Genomic DNA, 14,334 nt, shown 5'->3' with positions numbered 1-14,334 from the left:
GTCTCGCTGGTAAATCGGAAACGGTGTTGCGAGATCTCGCTCGTCGTTGCTGTTTTGTTGATCGCTGATAGAGCCGAGCGCGGGGAGTACGGTATCGTTACTTGTCGACGATTAGGCTCCCGATAAATTTACACGCCTACCAGACGATATTAGACGGCTGCTAATTAGGCTACCTTGCTTGTCGTGCATCGTTGACTGCCTTTTGCGGTGCAGCGATAAAGCTAAATAGTGGATCGAAGAAGAAGAAGAAGAGAGGAGGCGAGAGGAGTTTGGGAGTAACCGGAACCTGTCTTCGCGGCTCCCTCTCTCTTCTTCGCTATTATCTTACGATTTGTCCTCGCGGTACGTTAACCAACTGCTACCGCGTTCCACTCAAACTAAATTCTCATCGGACAAACTGCCGTAAATTTACGCGAACAACGTTATACTTCGATTTCTATAAAATTCCTGGCATCGAGCGCAAAAAGCGATCGATTTGTCGTAGAATGACCCGGCAGCCTTGAAACATTTCTGTACAGTTTTTGCGTAATCGGTTATAAAGAACGACCGGGTGTGCAACTGTTTTTACAGTTCCAATTAATTCGAAGGAAAAGGGATACGTTCGGGGGCCGACACAAAGAGGCAGAACAGCGAGCCACGACAATCGATTCGGACGGGAAATTAAGGACCCGATCAAAGATCGAGCTCTATTGTCTCGTTTCCCTTTCTCTCAACGAAGCGTGTCGAACGCTGTATCCGGCCTCGAAGCTTCGACGTCTCTTCTATAGACGTCGCGTTCCTTTATTCTCGTTACCTTCTCTTTTCTCACCGTTTACCTATGTCTAAGGGAAAAAGTATCGTTTCGAGACGATCCGGAAAAAAAACGAGCTCCAAAGCCGAACTCGCGAGCAAATGTTTTGTCTCTAAAGAATTGCGAAGCATGACGCGTCGGAACTTGGCGGTGCAACTTTCTCTTCGGTAATTAATTGTCCAGTGTACAACTAATCGCGGTCGTCGTTCCCTCGATCAATCACTCATTAGAATGGTAATTAACAATAACACCGACGATTAATCACCGGAGTACTTATCGACATTTTATTCGCGCACAACGAACGAGATAAAAGACGCGTTATTAAGAGGTACGGATCCGTAATTGATTGATTTTCATTTGCGAGTTTTTCTCCCGTCGAAAGATAGTTTTTTATTGAGATATTTGATTCCACAGGTGTGTTAAGAGCGATCACCGATTCATTAATAGAATCATTTGTCCGTTACAAGTTTTCCTTGCTCGACAGGCGCCTAGACGGCCGATGTTATTAATAAGACTACGTCAAACTATCGCTATCGGATATCGAGTACGCGTGTATTAGCGAATGAGTAATGCGAGTGTTGCCTCTTAGGGACGCTTTGATCCTTTCACTGCCGCTCCCGAATGCTTTCGTTTTTGCGTCGATCTGTTGGCATTCGATCAATTTGCATTCGAGCAAACTCGCAATTACTCGTACAAAGAGTAACAAAACCGGAGCCTTTGAGATCATTTTTCTTCGACTGGTGGTTATTCGTTTGTTGCGCCAATTCACGGATCAAAGGTCTCCCTTTGATTAGTTGCCCTGCGTAAATAATCATACCCGACGCATAGTATCCCCCGGCCGCTCGTGTTTTAGGGTTACAGTCTCAAACTTGGAACAAAAGATTTTATCGATAAGACGCGAGGTATCGAATGATATAACCGAGCGGATTGTCGATGATTCGTAACAGCAAAATCGATCAGGTTTTTCTGCCTCGCGACCGCTCGAACGCAACTTTAAACTCTCGTAACCATTGTGTCGACAATGTTCGTCGCCACGTAACATTTTCACGTGACTCGAGCGGTTATTTCACGGTGATCGGGCAGAGAATTCTAAGGAATGTTCGGTCTCCTGGGAGAGCCATTAAAATTGACGCGTTCTTTGACTCATCGTCTCGCTCGTGGACGAGTTTGCGAACAAGCTCGACCGGTGTTAAACGACGACGTTTTCTCCCGTAGTTTTTCCTCGCGCTAAATGCTCGGAATAGGCCTGGTTTCTGCTCGCCGAACCATATAAATACAGTCGTTCGTCCTATTAACGCATCTTCGACGTCGTTCGATCGACTGCTAAACTACAACTGGAGAGTCCAGACGAGATCCGACACTGTCCTACTCGAACTAGACTTTATCGCTCCCGCTGTCGATTAATCGACGCCCGCTCGCGACCAATTTATCCATAAAATTTCACGGGAGACGCGTTAAACTATTCCCATTATGTCGATAAAAGAAGAAACTGGTTGACGATGCCGCAGAGAACGCACGAGTTTATCGCAAACTGAAAATGTCAAGTCACACGCGACGGGTCTGGCACTTTGTTTTCAAGTTTCGCACGGTGTGGTTATATCACATGCGTGGAACGTTGTTCCAGTGCAAGTGGTTAAGCGAAGACGCAGGTTTCGCGTTCCAACAATCAGCGAGTCCCTCTCGCCGCGTGACCGCGTTGTAAGTGCTAATTATATGGTTGTCAGCCACGTTTTTCTGTCTCTTTTCTTCGTTTCGCGTGACCTTTGCCGACCACAGCTCGAAAGACACACTCGCGACCAAAAAAAAACGTTCAACTACGCACGTTCGGTTTACGATCGATGCGACAAATTAATATTTCCGTTCGACCGACGCTTCGCAGCGCTCCGACTTTCCCCTTGAACTTTGTCTCTCGCGAAGAGATCGGTATAACGTTGTCCGATCGACATTTTCAGCGATATAAGCGATCGGATCCACTAGAAAGCTGTTGGAAATATTTCCAATCGTAGACGAGTAGACGGTCAAGATATCGCGAGCGTTTCCGTTTTAATAGAAAAGTGACAGTCATCGCGATGAGAAAAATCGTTTGGAGCAGGTGTCGAGAAATCGAGAAGAGGCGAATAGGGTAGGAAACGATCGAGGTATTAATTTTCTCGTCCGACTGTTGCGTGTAATTAATATATCAAAGGGGGAGGGAATTGTTTCGTTCGTACTTGCATCGTCGAGCAGATACTCGGTCGAAAACCCTGCTCTATCATTTGTCTAGTCGATAGCCACCGCCCTCTGGTACGCGTCACGCTACTTGTCACCCTTCGAGCCCTTCTCTCGATCATCAGTTGCCAATCGCCCCTCCGGGTACCCTGCAACGCGTAGGAACCACCGTGTATATACCAAATAAAGAACAACCGAGACGACCGGTTCGATCGGAGTCGAAATGTATTAATCGAAGTTAATCGAATCAATGGCAGTGCGGCGCACCGATCCCTTCTAGTTACGTTTTTTCTTTGAGCAACAGAGCGATGCACAGTCTTTTCACCGGAAAGGTTTTTGTCAGCCGGTTTCTCATTAGCCAGCTGTAAATTGGTCGTCTCCGGGAACCACCGATTCTTGAGAAGAGTCCGAGTTTGGAGAAGCGCAGATTCGTCCAGGCAAAAGTGTCAGGGTAGTCCTGACAAACCAACCGCGAAGACACGTTCGGGGAACTGCTGGAATGTGGCACCGCGATGACAGAAATTGTTTTCCCAGAAGCATCGATTTACCGCTGCGACCGTGTTACTCAATACCGTAAACCGTGAACCCTCCGATGGAATATTGCACCCAAGGGAATCGCGCCGCGAGCTTCCGGGGTTAAACACATCCCCGTGAAACGACGTTGCCTCGAACCTATCGCCACGTGCATTCGTCCTAATGCGATTTTCGGCATTGTAGAATCCGGAAATTATCTATAAACACAGCTATATTTACATAAACTCGGATCGCACGTAACGCAATTTTCCGTAGCAAAAGTTATTAATGTCTGAATTGGAAGTTGGTCATTGTTGGACGCACGCGAACGCAATTCTCTGAAATTAACTTTTGTTCTATATACGTAACTAGCAACGATAGAGGGTTTTCACTTTGTCCGGTATACGATTAGCTTTAGCGATAGTCGAGTCGACTCGTTTCATCGAAAACTTTTCGCCAGATGTCACGGAATATTGTATGAGACGCTAGAAGCTGTCGTCACTCTTTGCTCGCTGACCTGACCTAAAGTTTAACTCGTTCGGTTGAACGTACATCGTTCGATCGACGAACGAGCGACATAACAGGGTTACCGAACGATTCTTGGAGGATACGAAGTCAAAGCGAGCTGGCCCGAAATTCGCAGAGACAGGAAATGGCGTCCATTTTCGGTCGCTTCGGTTCGTGAAAGTGGTTGGCAGTTGGTTCTCGTTCGTTTCATACAGATACATTTCGATACCGGAGAATCCCCTTAGGAACCCGAGCGTGTTGACTCGCGTCAGGAACGAGCTCGTAAAGACACGCACGAAAGAGAGATACCGCGCCTCCCCACGACCGCGAACGAAGAAGGGGAAAAAATGGTTAGTGGCTTCTAATTGCAGATGTGACGACGCTGTAACTAATGACCGGGAGACGACGTCCTGTCAGTAGTCGCGACGAGACGAGCGCTCTTCTACGAGGTGCGGACGAGCATGCATTTTAAATACTCCGGTGAAAAGTATAAGCTTCGAGCCGACTGGAACACGTTCCCTGGCGTTTCTTCTTCCGGAACGGAACAACGATGAGTAGCTACGCGTTTTCAAAATCCTCGTATCGAAATTGCACGGTGCATAGATATTTAATTGGATCAGCGGAACACCGGAGGCTCGAATAGGTTCAAAGCTGGAATACCCGCGCTAATTTTCACGTTGCACGCCCCAGCGTCGTTTGCCGAGGCATCGAGCATTTAGTCGGTACAAGGAATTTCTCTGATAATTACGCTAATCAGCGGCACGTGAATCGGGTAACTGTCTTTCGACGGTCTCAAAGCTGCTAAAAGCGAGTAAAAGGCGACAGGCGCTGGAAATAGAAACGGGAGACGCGCGAAACTGCCGAGAGGTTGAACCCGCGGCGCGGTCGCGGCATTCGCCGAGGATGGAGCAAGATGGAAATCTGAGAAAGAAGTCGGACTTAATAGGATCATAGCGCCGCGGTCAAACGGCTCTTCAAGTCCCTGTTATTTTAAGAGACGAAAAGGAGATGTCTCGGAAGGATATTACATTTTTCGTTGCATTGCACGCGACAGGTTTGCACTTGGACAATTACATAGCGAGCATACTCAAAGCGCGGTGCTTTCATCCGGAGAACATGCGGAAACGATTAACGGAATACTTTTAGACAACGTTCAAATGTTTAGAGAGTAGTCGGCGAGTACGCGCATCGTGTATCGAGGGTTGGCATTGGGGAAGATAGCTGCAACTCGAAAGGGACTCGGAACCGAGCATACGAGTTTGTACGAACTCGAGAGCTCAATCCACCCCTGAAGCGAGCGTTTTGTATCACCCCGAGTAACGAATACGTACAGGTATGTACCTGCGTATTCGCAACGGTGGACCAAGTCACGGCGGGGGCGAGCAAGTCGGGTCGAACAGCCACGAACGAAGAAGACGAAAGAGAGCCAACTGTTCGCGTCTTCATCAACGGCCCCGTGAAGGGAGACCACCCATCAGGAGCAATATCGTTTCATCAGTCGCTAATATCACTGCTTCGAGTGGTTCAACACCTTGTAACGCCAGGTGGGACGTTAACGGCGCCGCAGGAAGTCCTAATGAAGACAAATCTCACCCAAAATGGCGGCCATACTTATTTCCTGCTCCGCCCTTCCCTTTCTCTTTCCGTCCCTCTCTTTTGTCCGTTCATCTCGAGTCGTTTTGAATCAATTTGACGCCGTTCCCCGAAAAATCCAATTAATTCTTCGATTACCCTCTTAATTACGAGCGACGATAAACGCGAGAACCTAATCATCGACTTCCGATCGATAGCGTTGTAGTTACGAGCCTGGCAAACGCGAGCGCAAAACGAACGGTTGACAAGAGCGTGTTCGGTTCTTCAAAGGTTGAAAGAATGCGAGAGTAGCGTGAATAATGAAAAGTAGAAACAGAAATCGTGGGTTGTCCAGCCGTTTTCTTTGAACGTTAACCATTCGTCGAGGTAGGCGGAAAATTAAAGTACGTCTACCCGCGTCAAGAATGAAAACAACGCTATCCCGGACGGATAATTATGTGAACCCGTACATTAACATACACGCGCATACTCGCGAGCCCTCAGGCCATAGGTAGATCGAGGCTAGAACAGAGCTAGTTATCGATCGCGTTACATGTCGCGTATGCTATAGAAATAAATGGACAGCTAAAAGAATTATTAGGAGCTTCGACCTAACTCAACCCCATCCGTTCGGTGATTCCGACTTGGACGTTGATTGTTGGATTTGTCTCGCGTAAAGTTCGCGATATCGGCTTTAACTCGCAAACACTTGCATCGTTGGAAACGTCTCCCTTTTTAAACGCGTACATCGTATTCTTTATGTTTTTCATTTATTGTTTAGTTAGCATTTTTTCGTTGCACGCGTTGAACGGTCCCTCTGCCGTTAATCGGACGGCAAGGAACGAGAGATATCGACGAACGGATTCGGATGTAGGTAAGCTCGAGATCGATAAATTTATCCAGGGACCGGTTGCCGCGAATAACCCGTTTGACGTATCAATTTACGTCACGTTGAATATTTTCTCCCCGCGCGGGTTTTCAATTTGCGAGGAAACCGATTCCACCTAACCCGACGAAAGCTTTCATCGAGTCCGTCGACGCGCACCGTAGTCGTCGCGAGGAAAAAGGCGGGAGCAAAGGGGACACGTCGGAAACAGGAGAAAATCGCATTTATAAACCAGCGACAAATCAAACGATAAATCTTTGGCGTGGCAGGACGGCGGGTGCCCTTGGGCCTAAACGACTAAATAAGTGTTCCAATTTCAAAATTACCCGCTAAACGATTTGTGGGCCGGCAGAAAATATATCGTTGACATGTGGGCAAAGCCCCTCGGGTTAGCCAGAGGGAGGAAGTTCTCGGGAGCTGTGCGCGCGAGCACGAACTCGAAGATGGAAAAAGACAGGGACGAAGCTCGACAGACGAAGAAACGGGAACTGGAAAGGGAGAAGAGAAGCGAGAAAGAGAGAAACGGCGCGCATGGTTGCCCCCGGGAGACAAATGACCGCCGACCGACGGAAGACACTTCCAAATTGCTCTACGGTGTCGCTGTCCCGCCTCTTTTTACGTGTCCCTTCGTATATTCTTCCTCTTCGTGGCCTCCTCGTCGCGAGCGAACGACCTATTAGCAAAATATTCGTGGAAGCGGCGACGCGTGCCACCGAGCTTTTCTAACGAGCATTTTGATACCGGCGACGACTCGAATGCAGCCCGATCGGCGGTGGCCTCTCGTCGCGTTTCGATCTTTCCCATCTGTCCGAAAATGAATTTCGATTAGAATAGATATTGTAAAACGGTTAGAGAAAGGACTTTGCGGTACGTGAGAAGTAACGCGTTTCATTGGGCGAATTCTTGCTCTAAATCTCATCCTGGAACGTTAACTATCGAACAGTCTATTCCATACATCCGAACAAAACATAAAATAGAAAGGTTAACGCACTGTCTTGTGTGCACCGTATGACGTAGGTATCGCTTTATCTAAAGAACGGACGACGATAACATCGAAAGCCAGCGAAATAAATCCGCTGCAATGGCCGATTAAGATACCTTCGAATTTTCCACTTATCACGATACAATAAATTTATGAGATCGCGAAGGCACTCGACTCGATCGACCGAGCCGCCTTTATTGGATCCAGAGAACGTTTTCTTTTTTATTCCCGCGATTCATGCCGCTAACCGGTCCGCTAGTTTTTCGTCTCGCTCCAAAAATCACGTCGATGGTCTGAGCAGGACGTTCTTCAAACTGGCGTACCTGTCCGCCACTCGATAATTCCACGTTATACACGCTTCTGCTTTCCTTGCGATCGCTTCTAATGACTGCTCGCGCGTTGGTTCCTCGAACGATTACGCCGCAAACGAGTCATGGTACTTTGTAAAGTCGGTGTCGTTCTTCCTTTCGAAAAAAATCCCGTGCAGAACAAATTACAGGCATTTTGAGACTAATATTCTTGTAACGCGAGCATGTATCAGACCGCGGTGTAAGTATAGCTATTTTAAAAGTTATTTAGTTCATCGTTGCCATTCTAGTGTTACCGCAAAGTCAGCCATGCTTTATCTAGGAACGTATAGATAAAAAAAAGGAGTATAGTTTCTGGGATTATCTACGCGAAAAAGAACCACCGAACCTCGTTCCAAACGATGTTTGCAGTTCGACTATATATCAAAGCCAGCTAACAAGAAACTATTACCAAATAATCCATTAGATCCGCGGCTCGTAGCTTCGTGATGGTCGCGGCTCTTAACTCCGACGCTATTCTACTCGAGTGATTGCTGCCCGAGCGGAACCAAAATGGCTGCCGAAGACTCGTCACCCTTCGCCTGGCGCGCTCTGTCTCGTCGACGAGTTACGTTTGCATCGCATTCAATTTCCCCGACTACTCGTTTTATTGTTTCGTGATGCACCGTCGCATCTTCGTGCCGTCCATTCGCGCTTTTATAAAGGGATGTCGTTGCCATGCAATTGGTAAGAGCAACGATTCGCCTATCGATGTACCGTCAGGTAGAAATTCTTCAAATTGATGACAGTGCGCGCGTTCCTCGAGAATCGACCCTTGACACAGTAGCCACCGGCGATCGATCGGTCACCTTCCCGTGGAACTCGACGTTCCACGGCGTTCGCCCGATTAAATACTCGCGAGAGAAAGAGAGAGAGAGAGAGAACGAAAAGTTTGCGAAAAAATAGAGAGAGGCGAAATTCCAAATGCACCGATCGCGCTTAGACTCGGCATCAATCGCGAGTCGACACGCCAATTGGCGTGCGGAAGCTCGGCTGCCGGCGCCGCTTCGAGTGCCAACGCGGTGACTTCCGGCTATAAGACGCCGTACGTCTGCGGATTAACGCGTTAAAAGGTGATTTACGTTAATAGCTTATAAATGGCGGGCCGACGAAACGACGACGCCGCTTTTAATATATTCGCGCTCGTAATCGTCCGGGAGGCAACAAAGAGGACCAGAGGGGACTCGGGGAAGCTAATGACGCGCGACCGCTTTGCAACATTGAATCGGCTGCTGTAACGCGACGGTCCTCCTCTTACGAATGATTACGGAAAAATTGTAAATCTTCCGTGGAAAGAAACGTTGCCACGGCTTCTTTTGAAGAAACAACGAAGATGGACAGGGATAACAGGCTTGGTAACGAACCACGATTTCGGCAGAGTCACCGCGTTAATCGAACCAGCGTTCGTGGCCGCATGTGGTCCGCGTTGGTAGATGTCAAAAGCGTTCGTTCCTCGCTTACGGTAGGCGATCGCTTTCCGATACCTTTTAGCTGTCGAATGGAGCGAGGGTAACGGTGTCGATGCTTTATCGATGTTTCTTCTTGTAACGGGCATGTGCATGGATGCTTTCTATAAAACGAGGGCAAACCCCTTTGGGAGAGCAGTCGTTTCTCTGGTCGAATCGAAAGGGAGCGAAGGAGAAGCGAGAAGAGTAGATCTCCGCGAAATGCGAAGCACTGTATAATCGCAAGGAAAGGTGAGAAAATCCGCGAGACGGCGGAGATCGACGACAAAACTGCTCACGGGAGAGAGGAGGGGAGATGGTTGCGAAAGGACAGACGGAGCGGTGAATTCGTGAACATCAAACGAATTAAATCTCCGCGGAGAGTCGACCGCAGAAACTAATATCTCGGCGAGCTCTCGGTTCTTCCGTTCGTCGTTTCTTCGTCGCGTTCTCCGCTGCTTGTCTCTCTTTCCTCGACCACGTTCGGCACCGTATTTCTGGTTCCTCCGAGGATGGAGACGAACGCCGACCGCCGCGCCGGCAATATGGACTCCCGACGACAAAATTGTTGCCCATTTTTCCCGACCGAATTAGATGCCACCGAAAGAATTCCAGCGTAACACCGTGTCCGCTACGAACGTTCAAACGTTCGATAAGAACGGTCCAAAGCGCTGCCAAGCTAAAATTATATAATTTCACGTAAAATAGTACGGACCAAAGTCGACGCAGCCTCGCCGTCGAAGCTTGGATCGCAAATATTCGAGTCGTAATTAGAGCTGACACTTGTACAATTAGATAATTCCGCGGATCTTGAGCGCAGAGCAAAAACTTGATGGATGGATGGAACGATCACTGGAGATATAAACGGCCGACGACGATGGATCCCCGTGTTGTACGACGACGTAATAACACTTTCGACGAGCATTAAATTTTCTCTGGCGCAGGTGATTAAGCCGTTTCCGGCGCGGTTTAGAAAGGTGGTCGGACGTGTGCCCCGCGAAAAACGATCATATCGGAGAAAAGCGAACCATGTGCAAGATTGCGCGTGAATTCATCGGCTCTTCCGTATCCTAAGAATCGTTACGAAAGCGCGCATTTGATATCGTCGCGGACCGTAATAGATATTATCCGGCTCGATAGGTGTCGATGCTCTTGACGAAAGTCTGGGGAACATTCGGGCCGCGAGATGAACCGCGAAAATAAACGCCAAGGCTATTATCAAAGATAATTTGCGATTAAAGGATTTCCTGTTTCTATGGATCTGACAGAATCTTCCTTCGATATTAGAGCAAAATTACCCCGTTGTTCGTGAATTCGTTCGCTTACAATTAGACTCGTCGTCCGCTGGCAAATTTAATTACACGTTCTGTTCCTGTTACATTTTCCCAAGCGGTAAGGTGTCTATTTGTCTCGCGAAGATACCCGAACGATTTATCGTTCCTAATTTCATTCGAAGACTGATTTACAAGGACTCGAGTGGTTCGAGATCGGGTAAGCTGTGATCCTCCGTCGCTTCTCCAATTTATTACTAATTCATCATATGCAAATTCATTCTGTATCGTTTCATTCGTTTCAATCTTCGCGAACAACTTCCATACGGACAATAACAGTGTTGACGTTCGACGCGTACAGAGAGTCGACAGACGCGCGTACGATACGGACGTTTTTCTAGGTAAGAAGTCTATTCTGCAGCTAGAACTAGAAGTAAACGCGTTGCTCGCGCTCGCTCGTTTGATCGGACGTTCAAGTATCAGCAAAAAGCGATAGAAAGTATGTCCGCGAGGAAGACACGGAGAAGGAAGGCTGATCGTTGATCGTCGAAATAGTTTTTAGCCGGGACTGTACAGTCGGGTTGCGCAGGTGTGACCGATGGCGGCGTTCTTTGATCCTGAAGAGACTCCTCGGCTACCTTGTCCACGACTCATCGGCCGGCTTTTTTTTTTTCGTCATTCGACGCGATTATTTCCTAATGGCTAACACCATCGCGAATTCCGCCTCTGTTTTCCGGGGTGATTTTGTCGTTGGCGCGCTGTCACCCAATTCAAACACACGCATTTGTATCGCTACGACAAAAAATAATCACGACAAAACACGAATAAAATATTACTACGGGATCGAGTCCAACACAGAGTCGCAGTTACCTTCATTCTGAACGTTTGATTCGTTCTACACGATCGACCGATGATTACACGAACCCCTAACTATCTCTAGCAGCGCGGTTTGCTCGGTATTGGTACAAAGATCCAAAACAACTGGACTTTTAGCATCCCGTGGGCAAGAAGCTGTCCTGGAATTCCATGGACTGAACACCGTAACGAATAGGTAATACGATTTTTATGGAGAGATCCCTTCCGTAGCTCGAAAATGCATCTGATTTGTGGCTCGAAGCTGACCGAAGCAGAGGGGACCGTCTAGGGCTCGGCGTTCAAAGACGCCCGAGGATGTCCGATTCGTTTTGCATTTCTCTTCTATCCTCTCGTTCGGAGATTAAGAAATTTCAATATTAGAAGCGGCTCCTCGAGTTCTAAGACGTATTTATGAAAGTTCTTCTCTCTCGATAGCGACGCGATCCGATTTTTTTTTACCGATGGATCGTTCGCGTTGAAATTTCATAAGGAAAACGCGAGATGACTTTTAAGAAATTTATGTTTTTTTATGTAGTACCAACGAAAATCGTATCACCTTATTTATTTTACCGTTGATGGAATTTTGTACGGTTCCTTTGTCGGTCTCTTTCTTCTATGTCTATGTTTACATCATTGCTGGCTATTAGCCGAATAATTACTAATCGTCGATTCCTATCGTTGTTCCAGAGCAAGCGAACCACCTGAACCTGTTCAATAACCGTCAGCAGCCGAAGAAGAAACGCAAGAGCAGAACGGCCTTCACGAATCAGCAGATCTTCGAGCTGGAGAAGAGATTCCTGTACCAGAAGTACTTGAGTCCCGCGGATAGGGACGAGATCGCGGCTCAGCTGGGTCTGAGCAATGCCCAGGTGATCACGTGGTTTCAGAATAGAAGAGCAAAGCTGAAGAGGGACATGGAGGAGCTGAAGAAGGACGTGCAAACGGTGAATCCTCTGCTCGTCGCGCAGCACCACAAAACCTTCCTGGAGAACGTGCAGGATCTCGGTATCCTGAAGAAACGACCTCTGCCCAATTCCATGGACGAGAAATCGTAGAAGCTTCTGGCCGTTTGCTACGTCAGATCGAAATTCGGATAGACAGTGGGGGACATGGGTTCGTGGATCGACCATTGGTTTCGAAAACACTTCTTCTGGATATCGAGATTCGTGTACGTGGTCGAGGAAGGAATTAACTTTTTTATTTTTGAAAAAAAAAAAAGTAGAAGATGACGGTGGGTTGTACGAAGCTGGATAACTCGAAGGTGAATTTTTACTTCGTAGGGACTCGCGACGGTTCCTCTTTATCCGCGACGACCCTTTCACGAAAAGACGCACAGCGAACGAGAGTCTGCAAAAGTTTGAGGAACGAGTATAGAAGGAAAAGACCCGAGAAAACTATGTAGCTATTCTTCGAACGTAACGTTGTAAAGATTTTGTAAATTAAAGACTGCCAAATATTTACAGTCCTCGCTGATCCTCGGTAAATCCTCTTCACCGTCGACCGCGACAGATCCTATTTTCGATGTTACGATAACCGTACGATTTAGCAACTCGTCCGAATGGAAGGGAATCTGTCGCAATAGATTTGCTAAAAATGGTTCGTCTACGTTTCGTAAAAAATAACAAACAGATAACTCGAGATACATTAACGGATAGATAGAATTCGCGTAACTTAAAGGAAGACGCGTGTTCCGACCGAAACCCGGGCGAAATTTCACTTTTTTCAGCGAATCTGCGAACCGCCGCGATCGTCCGCGGACACCCTGTATTATATTGTATTTATTGCGGAAAAACGAAGAAAGATGGTGAAGAAAGCCAAATGATCCGGGATGAGATCATCGTTGATAAGTTATTAAGTACATATTACAGCGTATTATAAATTATAAAAAAAAAGCCTCTCGACGCGAGGCTCGATCCTGTACATAAGCTGTATATATACATACGTCGTTTCGCCCGATAATATTACGTATAAAGAAGAGATGAAGTCGTCGGAGACGATTAGAATAAAATTGAGAAGAATTATAAAACGATAGATGGGACACTGCAATATACCTGATCATCAGTTTAATTAGTGAGCTTTACGACCGCGTATAAGATGTAAATCCGTATCGCGTTTGCGCTTAGTGGTTTACGAGGTGATAGACGTGTGTAAGGGAAAACAAGAGTGTGTGTGTGTGTGTGTGTGTGTGAACGGACTTAGTACTGTGTATAGCGAGTTTAAATAAATGGAGACATTTAAGATAAACGCGCGGAACAATTGATATTCTCCCGTATCACTGGCCTCTCCTAAATCGACGCCTAATCGTCGCCAGAAAAATGTAGGTGACAGGTAAGTCGTTCGACTCGATGCGCGCGATTTAAATCGAAGACAAAAGAGTTTACTTTGCGCATTCCCGCGACAATTGCCATTCAATTAATCGTTATGTACATAATATCCGAACCAGACGTACGTCATTCGCTGTGTCGTGGCTCGAGAAGCGATTCGTTGTCTTCAAAGACCCACGTCAGACGAAAGGGAATTATTCTCCAAAAATAGCGTGATACACGCGGCCCTTCTGGGAACCTTTTTGAAGCCGTTCGCGAGGTTTACTCGTAGCCGTAATTTATTAAGATGAAGTCATTTCGCCTTTCTCGGGCGAATCCGTTCGCGCGAAGTCTGGCACTCGTCATAACCGTGCATCGTTCACCGATAGACCTGAACTACGTTTGGCAGCGCGCAAAATAATAATAATAATCGGCGTTGCGACGGGAAACCTTCCGAATCTCTAAGCCACAGACTTGAATTTGAGAGTATCCGCGAAACGATGCGAAACGATACACGCTTCCAGAGCTTTAAATTATACGCGGCGTACAACCAGCATTCGGAATAATTATTTCTTTTCTCGTTTGGAGATTGATATCGCGTGACTGTTCGCCAAGTGATCGCAATTGCCGCGTTATCGAGCGTGACGGACGATCG

General features: G+C 47.2%; 1 protein-coding gene across 2 annotated transcripts in view; it reads left to right on the top strand.

The window, feature by feature from the left end:
* LOC128877653 (ubiquitin carboxyl-terminal hydrolase 34-like) overlaps positions 1–13,609 on the top strand; it is a 36,079-nt gene extending 22,470 nt beyond the window's left edge. Inside the window, exons 2-3 of one of the 2 annotated variants that reach the window (XM_054125166.1) lie at positions 12,064–12,320; positions 12,657–13,609. In XM_054125166.1, the coding sequence (XP_053981141.1) occupies positions 12,064–12,320; positions 12,657–12,737 (338 nt within the window). In that variant the 3' untranslated portion in view covers positions 12,738–13,609. Of the gene's footprint in view, positions 1–12,063 lie in introns of both variants that reach the window. The other variant, XM_054125157.1, reaches the window with a different exon arrangement.
* The last annotated feature ends 725 nt before the right edge of the window (positions 13,610–14,334 follow it).

This window comes from Hylaeus volcanicus, chromosome 1, assembly GCF_026283585.1.
Source record: "Hylaeus volcanicus isolate JK05 chromosome 1, UHH_iyHylVolc1.0_haploid, whole genome shotgun sequence".
NCBI lineage: Eukaryota > Metazoa > Arthropoda > Insecta > Hymenoptera > Colletidae > Hylaeus > Hylaeus volcanicus.
This window is presented reverse-complemented; position numbering and strand designations above follow the sequence as displayed.